Here is an 18,379-nt window from a genome sequence, read left to right as displayed (position 1 = left end):
TCTATTAACTCTGGGAACAACCAATGTTTTTACTATCTCCCATCCTTGTTCTCAGGATATCACACAATTGAAATTATATGCTTGCAATCTTTTCATCATTTTCTTTCACATATTAGCATCTATGTAACATTCATGTATTCCCATGCTTGCAAGCTTTCTGTTTACTATTGAACAACAGTATAGGCTGTAGCACAGTTTCTTTCTATTATTGAGCCAATAAAGAATATCTTAATTGTTTCCAAGTTGAGAGACTATTCATAAGATGTCCATAATAAAAAAATATGTATATAGGTCAAACAGTGTGGGGATATAGGAAAGAACATTGTTGCTAGGTCACTTTGTAAAACCATGTTTAATTTTGCAAGGCCCATGCAAGAATGCATTCTTCCTAACAATGAATGAGTTCCTTCTTTTTCTTCATCCTCGCTAGTATTTGACATTCTCAGTGTACAGTGTATTGTTACTTTAGCTTAAATTCCCTTGCTGCTGTATAATGTGAAGCATCTTTCCATGTGCTGCCTTGTCACTTGTCTTAATTAGGGTTTCATTGCTGTGAAGAGGCGCAATAACCAGGGCAACTCTTATAAAGGAAAACATTTAGATGGGGCTGGCTTACATAGTTCAGAGGTTGAGTCCATTATGGTCATGGTGGGGAGCACGGCAGTATACAGGCAGACATGGTGCTAGAGAAGGAGCTGAGAGTTCTGTAGGCAGCAGTAGAAGGTGTACCATCCTGGGCATAGCTTGTGCATATATGAGATCTAAAAGCCCTCCTCTACAGTGCCACACTTTTTCCAATGGGCCACCCTACTACAACAAGGCCACACCTCCTAATAGTGCCATTCCCTATGGAGCAAGCATTCAAACACACGAATCTGTGGCGGGGATCATTCCTATTCAAAGAACCACATTTGCATATTTTACTTCTTTATCCATTTAAAAACCTCATTGTTCAGTGTTTTAAGTTTTTTCATGTATTGAAAAACAGCTCATTCTAGGAAATATTTTGTGAAAATTTTGTCTTCTAATCTGTGCCTCATTCTCATTCTCTTCCTAGGCTTTTCCAGAGCCAATTATTTTATGGATTTTGCTATTGGTTTTATATATAAAATTGATTTCCAAGCCCAAATTCCTCTAGATTTTGTACGTGTTCTATTATTTGTAGTTTTTGAATTTACATTTAAACATGATAAATTTCGAATGACTTTTGTGATGTTTAGAAGTTCTGTGTCTTGATTCTGTTTTCAGGATATCTATTTTTCTCAGAATTATTTGTTAATAGTACTTTTTTCATTGTATTATCTTTCCTCTATGCTCAAGGATTAGTTCTTTTAACAAATGGGTTTGTTTCTGGTCTTGTAAACAGATTCGTCAATCTACTTGTCTGTTTTCACCAATGCTACAATATGTTGATTACTGTGGCTTAAAGTCTTGAAATTAGGTAGGTCCATTTCTCTGAGTTTGTTTTTCCTTAGTATTTAGCTAGTTGTTTTTAGTCTTTTACTTCTCAGTATAAATTGTAGAAGTAGCTTGTAATATGTATGAAATAACTTACTACAAATTTAAATAGGATTGTTTTGAATCTGCAGGATAAGCTTAGAAGAACTATCCTGTTGACATAATTGGGATTTCCTATGATCATAGATAACATCACCAGTTACTTATGTCTACTTTTATCTTCTCTGTAAGAGTTTTGCAATTTTACTCAGACTTATCTTTTATGTATTTCTGCTCTGTTTGTAACTAATTATATCATTGTTTTGATTGTCATTTTAGGCAGATGTAATGAACAGTGAGTGTTCACTAGCAAATTGATTGGATTAGGAAGAGATTATTGAAGGACATCTGTGGATGTGTCTGTGGTTGAAAGCATTTCAGAAGGTCTGTGCATAAATATGGCCATACTTGTAGGGACACATTCCTACATCAACACACCTTCAATGTATCCTTGTGTTTCTCACCTACAAGTTCATGACCCAAGCAAAGTATTCCCCAAAGTGCTCCTGTTTACCAACTCAACCTTTTGAACATGTGTTACATGGCCTGAAAGTAAGAATACTCTAAATTGTGTCTGTCATCTCTCCTTCTTGATTTACCTCAAATTAAGCACCATTAAAAATGTACTCCTTAACTGAGAATGTTCTGGAATATATATGCCCCTAAATAAAATATGTTCCTATATAAGTTTGTTCAGTTTTTTTCAAATAAAATTACCACACTTCTATCTATGAGTGCATTGCTTTGGACATCAGGCTCATGTTCTTAATTGACAGCATTTCTTCACTCTTTTGTTCTTTATTGGCTAGGCTTGTTTTGGCATTGCAACCATCGACATGAGAACAGATTGCATTTCCTTATGAGACGATTGACTAAGAGGTCAAGACCCACCTTGTATGTGAGCAGTCTGATCCCACAGACAGGGAATCTGGGTGGAGAAAAGTAGGAAACTATGGAGAAAGTCGGCTAGCACAGGGGATTTCTCATATTTTCCTGGCCATCATTTTGTGAGCTAATCTGCCTCACCACAGCTTTCCTGCTTTGATGGACAGACACTCTGAAATTGTGAGCCAAGCTAATCTGCCCTCTATTATTCATTTCACATTGTGATGGCTAATTCTGACTGCCAACTTGATTGGATTAGTTAATAGCTAGGCTATTAAGAGAGGACATCTGAGAATGTTTGTGAGAGCATTTCTAAAGACAAATGGATCATGAGGAACTGATTTACTGATTGGATGAGACCTTTATTGGTAGTAAGAAAGAAAGGTAGAAATTGAAGCTTAGTGGTGGAATGAGTTAATTTGTGTCTGTCCAGGAGCTATGTCTTCCCTGGTCTATTTCTCTATTCCCTATCTGATTTCGGTCTGCCATGCTGACCCTACCATGACGGAATGTCTCTCTTACTGAGCCACCACAATAAAGAATTCCTCTTCTTAAGTTGTTTTTCTCAGGTATTTTGGTCACAGTGACACAAAAAGTAATTCATACAGAAAACTAATACCAGAATTGTGGGTCACTGTTGTAATTAAACCTGTGGATTTCTGGCCTTGAAGCTGGTTGCAGAAAAAAAAAAATTAAGGATTGTGGAGAAGCATGCAAGAGAAAGCCTACAACACTATAGGTAAGCTTAATGAATTAGTAATTTTGTTCAGGACATGTTAGAGCAGAATGATGAAACGCATGAGGACAGTAAAGACGATGGTCACAAAGTTTCAGATAGAAATGAGGACTCTTGAGAATTCATGTTACCATGCTGCCAAGGAATTTCTTTAAAATTTGCTAAAAGCTCTGAGATTTTGAGTGAAGCTGAATTGAAAAGTAATGTTCTAATTGTTTGGTGGAGTGTTATGTGACACTCTGTGGAGATATAAACAAATGTGTACACACCATAGAGAGAAAACCAAAGAAAAGCCAAAATATAGACATCAATCCTTTTGGATTGGGAATGTATACCTGTACTTTAATCAACTAAATTTGTGGTGGTGGTAGTGCTCATGTGTACCACGATATGTGGATAAAGCCAGAAGAATAGGTTCTGGAGATTGAACGCAGGCCCTTAGGCTTGGTAGTAAGGGACTTTACCACCTGAGCACATCTGGCTGGCCCTGTGACTAGTTTTATAGGGGATTACAGTAAAGAGTTAAGTTTTAAATTTCAGAGGAAGCTTTAGACTTGATTTTTTTTTATGTTATTAGAACTTTCAGAATTGTGAGGACTCAAAAAACAATATGAATTTTGCAATAAAACAGAAGGCTTTGGGGGCCAGTGGTAAATTAGGTGTAGTTGGGTATCATTTTGCTAAGATATGAAAACTATGGTGCTTAAAAGGATTAACCAATGTAGAAGACCCACTTTGTATGTGAGTGATAAATACAGGCTTCGGATTTAGATGGAACAAAGGGAGAAAATACCTACAGGGCATTCTTGGCTGCTACCATTGTGTTATGACAATTGCCGGCTCCAGATGTTTTGTTGATTTTTTTCATATTTTCTATATTATTATGTGTGGGACTTGAGAGCAAGACATTTTTCCTTCCATCTCTGAACTATTTACTTTTCTTGTCTTTCTGTATCACTTTTGCTCTATTAAGATGGTTAAAGGAATGATGAAAGTGGACTACCGAAATGTTTTAAACATTGGGCTGCTCGACAATATAATCTGTGTCTGAGGAAGGCTTTCTGCACTTCAGATGAATTTGGGATGTAAGAACACAATTATTAGACTATAGCAGTAGGCGTATTATCTTTATTCCCATGGTATAGAAAACCAAGACACACTCAAATCAAACTAATTGTCAGCTTCATATAGTTAATCACTGATAGAGAACAGGGTTTGAATTCAAGTAATTAAGTTTTGGAGTTCCTTGAAGGCAGTGTGTTTGCCTGTCCAGGGGTAGAATATACTGCATTTTATTTAAAAGAAAATAAGCCCCAACTTAGTATTTACTGCTCTATACAACGTATATATCACCACCATGTACTATACAGCCTCACTGAATGAAATTAAGCTAGCTTGGGTTGTCTGATATTTATTTTACTAGAACTTTGTTTATTTTCAATCAGCCTAATTACAATGAACAGAATAAGAAAAGATGAATAATACTAGTTTTATTTAGAAATGGAGAGAATTATTTTGACATTTATGTTGCTCAAGGGTTTTGCACAAGTCTGAAAGAAATGAGATAGATTACTAGCAATTAGAAGGGATTTTGTTTTCCTACATTTGTTCTAAGATATGATTTTCTTAAAATCATTATATGTCACCATTCACATTATAGAAATAAGATTTTAATTAGGGAAAATAAATAAGCAAACACATCAAATACAGCACTTGGAAAGGTCACAAGTTTAAATCAAATGACCAATTCTTAATGCACTATCCATGCACTGAAACAATAACTTCCTTCTCTTTAACTCGAAGGCAAATAGGTTGAACACAGCAGTTCAACTTCCATTATATCTATCCTGAATGTGGTCATTTTTTTATCCTTTGAGTGTGATATTCTCAGTACTAAAATATGACAGTTTTTTTTTAAACTGGCTGACCCTAGGTTATATATGAAAACCCTTATCATCTGGCACTTATTAACCACAATTTATACTTTTGGGGACCTCATCATGTCATCTTTTAATTGTGTAAAATAACTGGAAACCTACTGCGTAATACATAACTAGTACTGAAGAGAATAAACCATTTAGAGTTTTTACAAAAGCATGAAATATTAACCAAAAATTGACCAGCAAAATGACACAGACATATTATTTTCAGAATTGCTACCCAATTAAAAAACAGGTATCCAATAGAAATTACTCAAATGAATTTTACAATTGTACAATTAAAGGTATTAAATTAGCTTAATTAGGTCCTGAGGTCTAAATTCAATCACCAAACTCATGAACTGAACTCATGACATTTTAAAAAGAAGTTCATGTCAGAAATAGTCCCTGTTCCCCTTACTAGGGTACCTACTTGGATGCTGAGCTACCATGGGCTACATCCGAGCAGGAGTTATAGGTTATATCCATACAGGATCCTTGGTTGGAGAAACAGTCTCATAAAAGACCCCTGTGCCCAGATATATTTGGTCCTTGGGTAGCTCCTGTCCTCTCTGGATCATACTAACTCCCCCTTCTTTCATATGATTACCTGTACTCTGCCCAAGGCTTGGTTATGAGTCTCAGTATCTGTTTTGATACACTGCTAGTTAGAGACATTCAGAGGCCTTCAGTGGTAGGCTCCTGTCCTGTTACTTGTTTTCTCCTACAACCAATGTCCATCCTATTTGTCTTTGTATCCCAGCTGTATCCCGTTCCCTCATTCCCTCCCAAATCCCACCCTCCCTTCCTCATCTTCTCCCTACCCCTTTCCAGGTCCACTGATGGGGAGGACCTCCTCCCCTTTCATCTGACCTTAGCTTATCAGGTATCTTCAGGCCTGGCTGCATGGTCCTCCTCTGTGGCCTAGCAGGGCCACTCCTCCCTCGGGTGGAGGGGAGGGAGGTCAAAGAGCCAGCCATTGAGTTTATGTTAGAAATAGTCCCTGTTCCCCTTACTAGGTTGCCCACTTGGATACTGAGCTACCATGGGCTCCATTTTCTAACTGCAACCACAACCTTGGCATAAGAGATTAGTAAACTCACAGAAAAGAGCTCCCTAAATGATTTTCAAAAGAAATGATCAATACTGAGTATCAGCTGCACAAAGATCAGAGATTTTTGTGCATCAACAACAGTCACATACTGAGTGATCTATCAATGAGAAATCCAAAGAAAACCAGAGAAATACTCGTCAGCTTTTCATAATGTACAGAACAAAACATATACTTTAATAGCATTATTTCTGTTTTGAACTATTACGGAACATTTGGTAAAACAATGATCAGTCATAAGAGACGTATCACTGTAACTTCTGAAATTTAACCACATCTAATCTGTTGTATTACTCTCTTCTCTGTACTGAGATTGCTTGTGCAATCTGAGGTACTCAAATACAAATACTTTACTTACTATGACATTGCAAAAATAAAGCCGCAGAGTAGTCGTTTCTTACCACAGTGATTATAAATTCAAATATCACTTAAAGTTTAAAAATATACATCATGTATAAATGCATATTCATTTTCATGTGATAAACAGACCTTAAATAGAAGTAAATAAATAAAAATGTAGATAAGAAATAGCACTACATTATAATTTATTTTTGCACTTAATTTGCACAGGAACATCACTGAATGTTGTCAGTAAGCAACTTTCCAGCCTTTGTGCTTCTCTTTAAATACATATGCTGACAGACAAGATGGATTAGACACAGTCTACTTTTTCTTCAGTTGGCTGATTTTGTAGAGAATTATAAACCATGAAACTAAATTGAGTAAATGCTGGAAGTTTGTTGCAAGCAGCACCTTGAGCGAAAACAAAACAAAACAACAAAAAGAGAGACAGTTAAGGGTTATAGGAGGCATATATTCAGAAACAATAAAGATTAACATTTACCTAGACATTGCTGTGGCATGTTGCACTGCATAAGTTGCATGCTTATATCCACTACACACACACACACACACACACACACACACACACAGTACCTTCACAGTAGTGATTAATAATTATATAAGAAATGAGGGGAAGATAATACAGTCTTTGAAGATTACTTTATTTGTATAATTGTTTACCTACATGTATATATGTATGTATGTATGTATGTACATCATATGTGTGCTGGGCACAAGGAGGTCAGAGGCAGACAGTCTGGAAGTGGAGTACAGGTAGTGGTGAGTTACCATGTGGGTTCTGGGAAGCTAACATGTGAGGGTCTGCATGAGAACAAGTGCTATTAATTTTGGAGCCATTTCTCCAGGCTTTACTTCATCCCTTAGAACATCAAATAGTTGCTCCCTCCCATACACGTGCTGTCACTGCTATTATTTTACTCTTTCAATCCCCTTCATAGAAAAACATTACCCAAATTTTTATTTGGGTAATCCCTAGCTAGTAGAACATTCTCACATCATTGCTTCCCCTTCTCCCTGTTTGTTCTATGAGAAGCGTAATTTGTCAACATGCTTTCCGTCTGAATTTAGTTTCTGTTTGTACCTGCAGGGGGAGAGGTTCCTCTATCATGAATTTATTAGAAATAGTCATTTTTTTTAATTCACATAGTTAGAAAATTAGTATCTTCCCACCTGCTAATGTAAATTTGAGCCTTCTATGGCTTATCTGTTGAGAGGGAATAATTAAATGGCCTTATGTCATACATAAATCACCCCCTATAACTTTCTTTAGCTTTTATGTCTTCAAACTTAAAAAGGAATTAGGAATTCTTCAAAAAAGCTCTTCAAATACAAAAGTGTGGGAAGTAAAAGATCAAAGAAGAGCAGTGAGCAGTCTAACCTAATAAGCTGTATTGATCAGTAACCTCTACATATTCTCCAACTGAAAGTTCAGTGATGAGAATCAGCAGTGGTTGACCTTAAATGCTTTGCAGCCACCACTGGCTCATAAGGAGAGCAAATAGAACAGAAGACATGCCACAAGCAGTGCTAGGAGAATTCTGCTGGCCTGTCTGGCTTACTCATTAGTAATGGTTTTTGTTCTTCAGAGCTGCAAGATGATCAAAATGACTAAAATGTTTTAATGAATGAAAAAGAACTGAGATTAACTTATCCCCATCATTTCTAATCAGTAGAAGCATTTGACTAAATTAGTATATCAACATGTGTGACAGCCAAAACAAAACTTTTAAGATAGATGGAAAAGATAAGAGCTGACAGCACAAAAGTAGACTATGACTACCAGCAGTGAAAAAAAATACTGTTTTAGGTATATATTTTAACATTTTACAGTATTGACAGATCATCAACTGGCATTCACTCAGAATCTATTTTACTTTTACAGACTCCTTTTTTACATAGAACACAGTGCACTATGTGCTTACATAGAAGTGTGTATCTTTTCTAATCACTTGAAAATTCAATCAAATAAAAACACATATCTAACTTACCATAACTTCCTGTCACATTAGCACATATAACAGCTCCAAAGAATTTCGGATAATATTTCTGAATTCTGGAAATCACTTTTTGGCAAGCTATGGCTGGGTCTTCTCCTCTGCTCATATATTGTACAGCCTGGTAGCTAATTTAAACAGAACTGACAGCTTAATATCAGAGAACAAAATAAACACTAACTCCACATTAGGCTAAATTGATAGCAGAAAATATGAAACAACCATATTGTCAAATTTAACATAATACCTATGAATGAACACAAGTCAGTAATTTCTGTCACAGCCTTAATACCAAGGCAAGCAAATCCCGCTGCAATGTCATCTATTCAACTCATCCACCACCACTGATTTCAGATGAGGACTATTATTTTTGTCTTTGGCTGAATAACTGTCACTTTAGTAATAACAGCCAGAAGTCACAAATGGAGGTTATATTTGCACGTGGAAGAAGCTATGCTCACAGGAGAAAACACTGCGTGTGTCCAAAGCATATAGCTGTAATTATTAACTGTACACAGTAACTACACTTTCTACTTTTCTCGGTCACTTTACATGGCCTTGCATCAATTATCATAAGCATTCTCCTTATGCAGAGGGAGAAATATTTCATTTTATAAGATAAAAAAGACTCAAGTCAATGATCACAAGCTAATGAGCAAAACAAAAACAAAAATCCTTGCTTTCAGTTTCAAGAAAATCTCTCATGCACATGAATTCGGGTAACACACTACAAAACTCATCCCCGTCCTGACATTACATGTCTCCTCTAAGAACGTCCAGAATGTACACAGGTAAGGAATCGCACCTTGGCAGAAAGCGCAGGAGTATATCACCATCCCCAGTGGCTGCAGCTGCTCCGGCCAAGTCATCAGCATAGGCCCCAGCTCCAGGGATGGGGGAATCTCCTACACGACTGTGGACAGCACAGACATTCAGGCTAGGAACCAAATGTAATCTAAATCATGTTATAAACTGCTTCAAAACACAGCCACTGGTTACTGTTGTAAGTAAATTCTTCAATTAAGGTTTTCAAACAGCGATGTTAATATATGACTTTGTTTTCAGATAGATTTGCAGTGTAACAACACTGAATTCTTAGAAACAGATTAAAATATTGCTTTTTCCAACAGATGTTGACTTACAGAAAAGAATGAATACTTAAAACAGGCAGGTAAGCTCTAGAGATATGCTGTACATAACGGTACTGCATTTAATAATAATATATTTACGTGTAAAACCTGATAAGACTATAGATTTAAAAATCACGTAAAACAATGCATAAGTCGAATAGTTTGGTTTAACTATTTCACATGTGTTCATATATATGAAAATACGTTCTACTCCTTAAATAGACATGTTTGCTTATCAATTAAAATTTTAAGCAAAAAAAAAAAAAACAAAAAAACAAAACTTGTCATCAGTTCGTCATACTAGATCCCATAGATTTACAGCGACTGTTCTACTATTACACTTTTCTCAGTTTCTGGAGCACCTGGGTGGTTTTCATTATTTCCTCACACTGCCTTCTATGCAATGAGCTAAACTTAGTAAGCCTACTTAGTGCCTTTCTTCTACTTAAAACCAGGTGGTAGCAGCAAACCTATAACCCCTCTAGCTCACCCCTAAAATCTCACTTGGTTTCCTTGTACTCTTAATCTCCACTACTGCCACACGCAATTCTGTTCACACTGAGAGCACACGTGCCAACACACACACAGACACACACACACACACACACTCTCCAGCTTCTTTTCCACCATCAGAAGCTGTCAACCTGAAGTGTGTACGACTTGTACATACTTGTTCCATTGGCTGCATGGTGCATGTAACCCTTCAGCCCTGTGTGTTCAGGTGTCAGCCTCCAGTATCTCTTTACTGGCACGACTAACTCAGGTTACACAGATGAACCCCTGACACTCCTGAACGCTGAAGCACCTGGTTCTCATGCTTGCTGTGGCCAGTAACATATGGCAACATGCTTCCTTTCACATTTTTTGTGACATCAGCATTTCATTTCACATATGGCACTCTGCACAAGTTCTGCCATAAACTGCTTTACATTTGATACATATTTAAAAAAATCTGTCCTTGGGGAAACACTAACCCAGGTATTTTGAATTTTAGACCATTTGTAGATGTGCCAGCAGCAGTATGTCCCATCTTATCGATTACAACCATGCCTAGAGATTAAAAACAAAACAAAGCAAAAAACCAGTGTAAGTAACCAACACTTTTCTTAAATATACCCAAATAATGGATCAGCTGAAGATTGCTGTGGTATGGCGGATTGTGTCCCCTCACATTTATAACTACATGAAGTAATGGAATTAGGAGGGGCCCAAGGGAAGGTGGGATGGTTTATTAGGGGCAATGCCCTAATTAGTAGGATTAATACAAGAGATCTCAGAGAACTAGATACTCTACCTACGCACCAGGAGATGGGACCTCAACAATGAATCTGCTAGTGTCTGCATCTCAGAATTTTCTACATTTACAACTGTGAGAAATAAATTTGTTTATAAATCACCCAGCCTATGGTACTATGTTTTTACATACTGACTCCATCAATAAGATAAAGTATGCTCTCTTATTAACTACAGGTAGAGGAAAACTTAAAGATATTGAAAAATGTATCAATTATATTACACTATAAATTTTAATGACCTGGTTTCATAGTATTATTGGACAAAAAAAAAATCTCATATTCTTACTCTTCAAATACATCCATTACTTTCAGTAGTACCTTTTCAAAGGCAAGTCCCAATAAAACCACTCATTTTGATGAACAGAAACTGTTAATATTACAGCTTAGGAAAATTATTACAGGCCATTTTATATAAAAAATATAAAGTAACCAAAGCATTTAATATTAATGATTTGATAATCTACATTTTAATAGTCACTGGATATTTACTGTTTTGTATGAGTAATTAAAAAAACTGTATTTAAATGTTAAGACAACATTGCATATAGATACATATATATTTATATACTATAGATATGAATTTATGTGTTTTCAAAGTTTATTCTATACATAAACATGTGCATGTACATATAGTGAGAGAGATACACAGACCAAGGAGGTATTTAGTTAACATCTAAAATAATAAAAGCTAGCTAACTTCTGGTATATGAGTAAAAATAAATATGAGCTGTGCAAGGTCACTACTTAATCAATAAAATTGCATAATAAGCCAATTACCAATAGTATCATGACCATGAACATCCGCTTCTTTGTAGGCAGGATTACTCTTCTCTAAGAAGACAGGAGGTTTGTAGGGTCCGCAGTATTTTGAAGGATCTGGTACAACTTTCTGAAACAAGATTCAAGTTTCTTGGTTAAAAACAGTGTTGTAGAAAGCAGCAAATAATTGTGGATGATTGCTAATCACTAGAAGAAATCAGAAGGACATGAGTAACTCAGAGCTCAAAAGTTAGCTGAATCTTATATGGAAACTGATGATTTTCAAAATTACATATTGTGGATTAGAACAATATGTGCAAAGCACAGGACACCAAATGTCATCTTTACATATACAATTCTCAGAACAATAGCAGAAAGAAACTTTTTAAAAATTATAAACTAACCTCAAAGGAAAAAGTACTGAGCTTGACCTCTGCATGTGAGAATGTGGTTCCCTGATGACAAATTCTGAGATTTCAAGTAAAACCTGCTTTATAAGAACATTTATTTTAATCTCAGTATATAATGTGTCCAACTTTGACATGGAGACATGACATTGTCAGCTACAACGTGCACACTTGAGAACTGCTTACCCAAGTTATAACAAGTAACAACGCCACACAAAATGTCATTTTTCTAAGATTTATTTATTTATTTTATTATGTATACATGTTCTGTCTACAAGTATACCTGCATGCCAGAAGTGGACACCAGATACCAGATTTCATTACAGATGGTTGTGAGCTACGATGTGGTTGCTGGGAACTGAATTCAGGACTTCTGAAAGAGCAGCCAATGCTCTTAACCTCTGAGCCATCTCTCCAGACCCAAGTGTCATGTTTTAAGTAATTTATAAGCTTGTGTTTTGCACCATTCATCTTCAGCTATCATGAAGCCTGACAGCCATGAACTAGACCTCTCTGGCTGCAGCCATTCTAATTAGCAGTCCAAGATTCAGTTAAATATTAAAAGTATAGAAAGATACCAATAAATTTAGGTTGTTTGAATAGACTGTTATTAAGAAAAGAACAAGTATGTTTTTCCGAGACCGGTTTCTCTGCATAGTTCTGGCTGTCTAGGCTGGCCTCGAACTGGGAGATCTATCTGCCTACCTCTGCCTCCCGAATATTGGGATTAAAAGCATGCACTACCACCACCAGGCCAAGATAAGAACTTAATGCAATTTGAGCATCCCTTATCTAAAATGTTTAAGACTAGAAGTGTTTTGATTTTTTTTTTTTTTTAGATCTTAGAATTTTTTGTGCTCATAATGATGTATCTCATAGATGGACACAAGCCTAAGCACAAAATTCACCTACGTTTTATGTTTATTTATGTGAGTACTCTGAAGATAACTGCATACACTTTCAGTTGCATTTGTGGTTTGTTGGCAATGCAGTGCATGAAGGAGTACAGCCTTTCACACATTTCTTTGTGGTATCATGTTGGTACTAAAAGCGTTTTGAACTTTAGCTTTTTAGTTCGGGGATTCTCATTCAACTCATAGCTCATAAGATTGTGAACCAGGTTTAGATTCAGTTGTTTTACGAAAAATTTATTTATGTTTTCTTTTTTGTTTATTTATTATAATTTATTCACTTTGTATCCTGGCTGTGGCCGCCTCCCTCATCTCCTCCCAGTTCCACCCTCTCTCCCTCTTCTCTCCCTATGCCCCTCCCCTAGTCCACAAATAGGGGAGGTCCTCCTCCCCTGAAGAATTTATTTTTTGAGCTAAATCCAGAGAACCTTGGTAATTAGGATTTAAGGACAAAAGAGATTAGAGAAGTTTGATTTTGTATGGCAGAATCAAATTGATTTATGCTAAAGTTCCTACTAAAGAACAATGATCTCACTAATAACAAACCAGACACCTTATTGTTTAAGTCTTCTAGTCAAAATATGGGCAACATATTGGATATACTTCACAAGGATACCATCTAAGAAACTTTTTACACATGGATTTTGTTCCAAGAAAGTACAAGTAAAACAATGTTGATGGTGCCAATGGCCAGTTCCATTCTTCCTAACAAACTTTGAATTTACAAATCACCGCCACAGAACTGAAGTCACTGACCTCAGGAGGTAGTGGGGGACAAATGGATGCACCCAGAAAGCCAACTTTTATCACCGGTTCTAACACATGGCCAAGACATTAACCAACACAGGCAAAAGAGGGCCAAAGGGATCACTTAGCATTTTTAAGAAATTTCCCTTTTGAAGTTGAATTTGCATACATACTTTCCAATAATTTGGCTGGCAGTTCCGAGAAAGCCAATCTGAATGAATAGCTCTAGAGGCACTGGTAGATAAATCCTCATTGGTAAACCCCATACTTTCAGCAAACTTGGTGGCTGGAGATGAAAGAGAAAAGTGTAAACCCATGCATTATTTCCTAAATAAAATTCTTGTACTAGAGGCATTCTGGGCCAGCTTTCTCTCATACTGCGTATGGAAAGACGTCTGACGAGGGTGGTACACAGGCTCACAAAGGAATCTTTGGACCTAAACAGTTTTAAGGAAGCCATTTCTGGATTTGGAGCTTCTGTGCCCTTCCTATCACTGACCAGTTGGTGACCTTTTGGTTGTGTGTACACTTCCTTTACTATCTCACTTCCACCATCTTCCCCTTCTCCCTTTGAAGAATTGCAGCCTTTCACAACACACACTTCTCACTGACACCACTGACACAGAATTCTATTGCTTTAACTAGAATGAAAAGAACCACATAGACAAACGGATTCCAAACACCAAAAGTCATTCTTTCCAGGTAGTCTGCATTTCTATTTCAAGCATATTAATGCTGCTACATAAATATATCATTAATATAATATTTTATCATAGGCTACCTTCTGATCTTTTGCAATGGAACTTGGAAGGGACTCAAGTGACACTGTCATAGCAATCTCCTTTTGGTATTACTGTCTCATATAAGCCATGCCCCCTGGGTCTTGTATCTGTAGAAATGCAAGGCAGAAAGGAAACTGATGTGAACCCTATTTCAGCTGTAGCAATCACTCACGGTCAGATAACATAATGCTTAGTGCAGTCTTCAAGACAAAGCAACATGTAGAAGTAATCTATCCAATTAAACAGATATGAAATAAAACATCAGGAATTTGAACTTAGGTCTCCTTTGCTCTCTACTTCACAATAAGATAGAGACAGAGACATAGATGGATAGATTTTAACAGTGACAATAGACAAAATGATTCAAGCAAAATTTCAGTTTGGTTTTAAAAGTACCTGACTCTCCTACTAAAAGCGTGTGTGTTGTATGCTCTAGGACCTTCCGTGCCACTCCAATTGCATTTTTAATTCTTCTAAGGTCTCCCACTGCTCCCACATCCATAGCAGTGCTGTAAGGCAACAATGAGGGGAGATTTACGAAGGCATTTTCTGTTGGCACTTGAACAGAAAAATTACATTTCTCCAAGCAGCAATATGTTGAAAGGCTAAACTCCATCTCAACACAGAAGGGAAAACAACCTGTAAAGTTCATGGGTTTCCACAGACAAAATTCAAGAACAAAAAGTCAATTCAGTATATATCTCAACACGCTATTTTAAACATGGCTTTTAAAAGAAGCCTTCAGGCTTAGGTCACCGAGACCACAGCAATTGCAGATGGCAGGTAAATTACTGGTTGAGCGGCATAGTTCTGCACCTGGGCATCCTCACCAGTCAGAGCGACTCAGCCACTTACTTCTCTGTGATATTCGACTATCAGGATGACCTTTTAGTTTTTTCTTTTTTGTTAACTCGTCGTGTTTAGAAGGGACAAGTACCATAAACAAGGGGTTCTGACCTATGGCCACACTCACACACTCCTCCATCTTGCTCTGAATGTAAGCCAACCTGACACAAAAACACAGTGACAAACAGGTCCTGAAGAGCATTCTTACCCATTCATGATCATGGCATCAAGGGTGGTCTCCCCAAGTTCATCAGGACTTCCTCCAAAGCCTACAGTGCCATCACACTGTTCCGCCTCACACTTAGCACAGCCGTTCTCCACCGCATCCAAGACAGAGCCTCCAGATGCTAACGTCTGCCATGCTGTTAAATTCCAATAGTGCTTATTTATATTCATATAGTTTTTCAACATGAAAAGCAAAAGCCAAGTACAATTTGAGGTACCTATTTTTTTCTCGTAACATTTATACCGTTGAAATTTTAACAAGTTATTTTATCAAATGGGACAAAAGTGAAGCAAGGACATTAGAATGACACAGATAAAATTATATCACTGGTTACTATAAAGAACTCAAAGAAGTTGGCTCTTAGTAGAAAGTGAATATTTAAAACAATTTCCAGTAACTTTTTCTTCTGTGTAACAAATATGTGATCTTTAAGAGGGATAACTGAAGCTATTTGGAGACAGTTGAACTTAAAATTATTTTTCAATTACAAACTCAAAATTTAGTCATTACTTTTTTGTTTGTTTTGTTTTGTCTTGCTATCTAATCCAAGCCAACTGAAAATCTACGTACAGCCTAAGCATGTCTAGAAGGCTGTGTCTTCCCACCACAAATTCCTGAGAGCTGAAATTACAGGCATGTGTCACTCTCTAGGTTACTATCATATGCATAACTCCCACTTTCATTGATAAAGCACATCACAGCAAGTCCCATCACAATATTACAATAGCAAAAGACTTCATGTGGGAGAATTAATCTCTTCATGCAGCTTTTGAGATGTTTTATATATTCTCTTTCTCAAAAGGAATGGCTAAATGTGAAGTAATCCATTGAAGGCTACACAGTGTATTTCAGAAGTTGCCCAGTTTTGAAAGCAGTCTCTTTCTCCATGGTGGCTGTGTGTGTGCTCTGTGGACATCCGCATATTGAGGGCATATGTCTGGAAAGGACAGCTGTTTTACTTAAAATTCTTTGAAGATTAATAGGTCTCGGCCCCTTCAACAGTGACAACTTACACAGAATTGTCCCCTGCCTATGATGTTGGAAGTTTCTTTATTTCATTACTGCTGGGGCATCTCTTTCTCAGTCTGATTTCTCACTTTCTCGGATTCCTCTACAACACACAGATTTTCCTGCACTGACTTCTGGAGACAACTGTATCCACAGACATTTACCGTGACAGCAGTCTCAAGTGTGACAGGGTTGGGGCTAGAGGGTACAACCCTAAGAAACGCTACAGACAACTTTAATGCATAAGTGACAAGGACAACTTGACAAGCATGGAGCAAATAATCAAAGATATGTGCGTCCATAGGAAGTTGTTGTTTCCCAAATCAAGACGGTACTGCAGAAACAGGAGGCATTCACAAGAAGTGCAGTGTGGAAGAAAAACAGGAAACATCACAACAAAAGAGTGACTGTCACAAAAGTAAGGCAGGCGACCCTGAAGGAGGTCATTCAGTGTGGTACCGGGAGCAAAACGATATGCCAGAACCTAAACTGCAGCGGCGGCAGGGAGAGGGTCAGGCGCAGAAGCGAAGCAGGAAGAAGACCGGAAGGAGGCCAGGCTTCTGCAGCTGACTCTCTCCTGTAACCTTAGGGGCCACGGCAGCTTCCTGCAGAGGAGCTTGCACAGCGCAGTCTCCCACCCCGGGCCGCTCCGCACCTGCTTCGGTGGCTTTCTTAAAAGGCCAAGTGTTGAGGACCAGGGGCAGACGGCTGGGGACGCCCGCCAGGGTCATGCCCAGCACGAGCGGCAGGAGAAGCAAAGGCCGACTCGACTTCCGCGCCATAGCAGAGTGCCCGGCCCAGCAGCGAGAGAAAAGTCCCTGCTAGCCTGCGCGCTCAGCGGACCAGCGCGAGAAAGATCTCGGCCAGCTCAGACTCGCTCAACTCGTGATTCCCTTTGGTCTCGTCCCCAAATCTCTCAGCTCTCGCGAGACACGAGCCGTCTGAGGGCCTCTGCAGGGTTGTGTTTTGCATTTCCTTCTATCTGTTGATGTGGTTAGGTAGAGGTCTTCTCTATCGGGGCCCTTTGTAGTTTGTTTTCGTTTTACAAATACATACATGCTTTCAGTACATTTACTGCCTAGCCCGTTTTAAAAGGTAGGTTGACCTTTATGAAAGTGACTATGGAATTATGCGGCCCTGCGTGGCACAACACTAGAAACCTCAGGTAACAGATAGATACTGATTGAGTTTTGCATATTTCCCATCTTAAATGCAAATTAAAGGTAAAAAGTCAGCCAGACCTAAAATGTATCCCGGGATTCCTTAAATTTTTTTTAAATGATTACTGAATACAGGTGAAGTGCTCTTGCATAGAACCAAGTTCGTTTGAGGTAATTTTGACACTTCACATCGTTTCCTCATCATGGCTTTTTGTAGGACGTCCTTTAGTTACAAATCCCTGAGCTGGAAGGAAAGGACACACTGGGCAAATAGAAACTTCCCCTTTACATCGCCCACTGAAGTGCAGACTCCTCGCCTCCAGCCAGGAAGGCTAACTCCATTCTTTTCTGAAGGTATTTTATTTCATCTTTCTGCCTGGCACCATTAAGTACTAAATAAATGTTTGAATAAAAGGAGAAATGGGAGCTTTACATGCACGGTACCGGCTGCTCGGTTTGATAATTCAGTTGCTGCGCAGATGTGTGAGCATGGACCAGTAATCCCACTGGGACTCCGGGATGCTTGTCCATATAGCTGAAGGAAGACATAATTTTAAAGAGCATCTATAAATCTATCCAGACTGGTAAAATATGAACTAGATG

At 37.8% G+C, this 18,379-nt stretch overlaps 1 protein-coding gene across 2 annotated transcripts; it reads right to left on the bottom strand.

The window, feature by feature from the left end:
* Positions 1 to 4,593: 4,593 nt before the first annotated feature.
* Positions 4,594 to 17,498, bottom strand: Aga (aspartylglucosaminidase). Of its 2 annotated transcripts, none has more exons than XM_060381782.1 (9): positions 17,272 to 17,498; positions 15,591 to 15,744; positions 14,933 to 15,045; positions 13,928 to 14,040; positions 11,708 to 11,819; positions 10,610 to 10,685; positions 9,311 to 9,442; positions 8,500 to 8,633; positions 4,594 to 6,901 (listed from the first exon to the last, which is right to left on the bottom strand). In XM_060381782.1, the coding sequence occupies exons 1-9, from the start codon at positions 17,396 to 17,398 to the stop codon at positions 6,801 to 6,803; spliced, it is 1,062 nt and encodes a 353-aa protein (XP_060237765.1). In that variant the 5' UTR covers positions 17,399 to 17,498; the 3' UTR covers positions 4,594 to 6,800. The 2 variants fall into 2 exon arrangements, with proteins under 2 accessions (XP_060237765.1, XP_021517779.1); XM_021662104.2 differs by having other exon boundaries at positions 9,311 to 9,418; positions 17,272 to 17,496.
* Between the last annotated feature and the right edge of the window lie 881 nt (positions 17,499 to 18,379).

Source organism: Meriones unguiculatus, chromosome 4 (assembly GCF_030254825.1).
Source record: "Meriones unguiculatus strain TT.TT164.6M chromosome 4, Bangor_MerUng_6.1, whole genome shotgun sequence".
Lineage (NCBI taxonomy): Eukaryota > Metazoa > Chordata > Mammalia > Rodentia > Muridae > Meriones > Meriones unguiculatus.
Note: the sequence above shows the minus strand (reverse complement) of the source record. Positions and strands in the feature narration are given on the sequence as shown.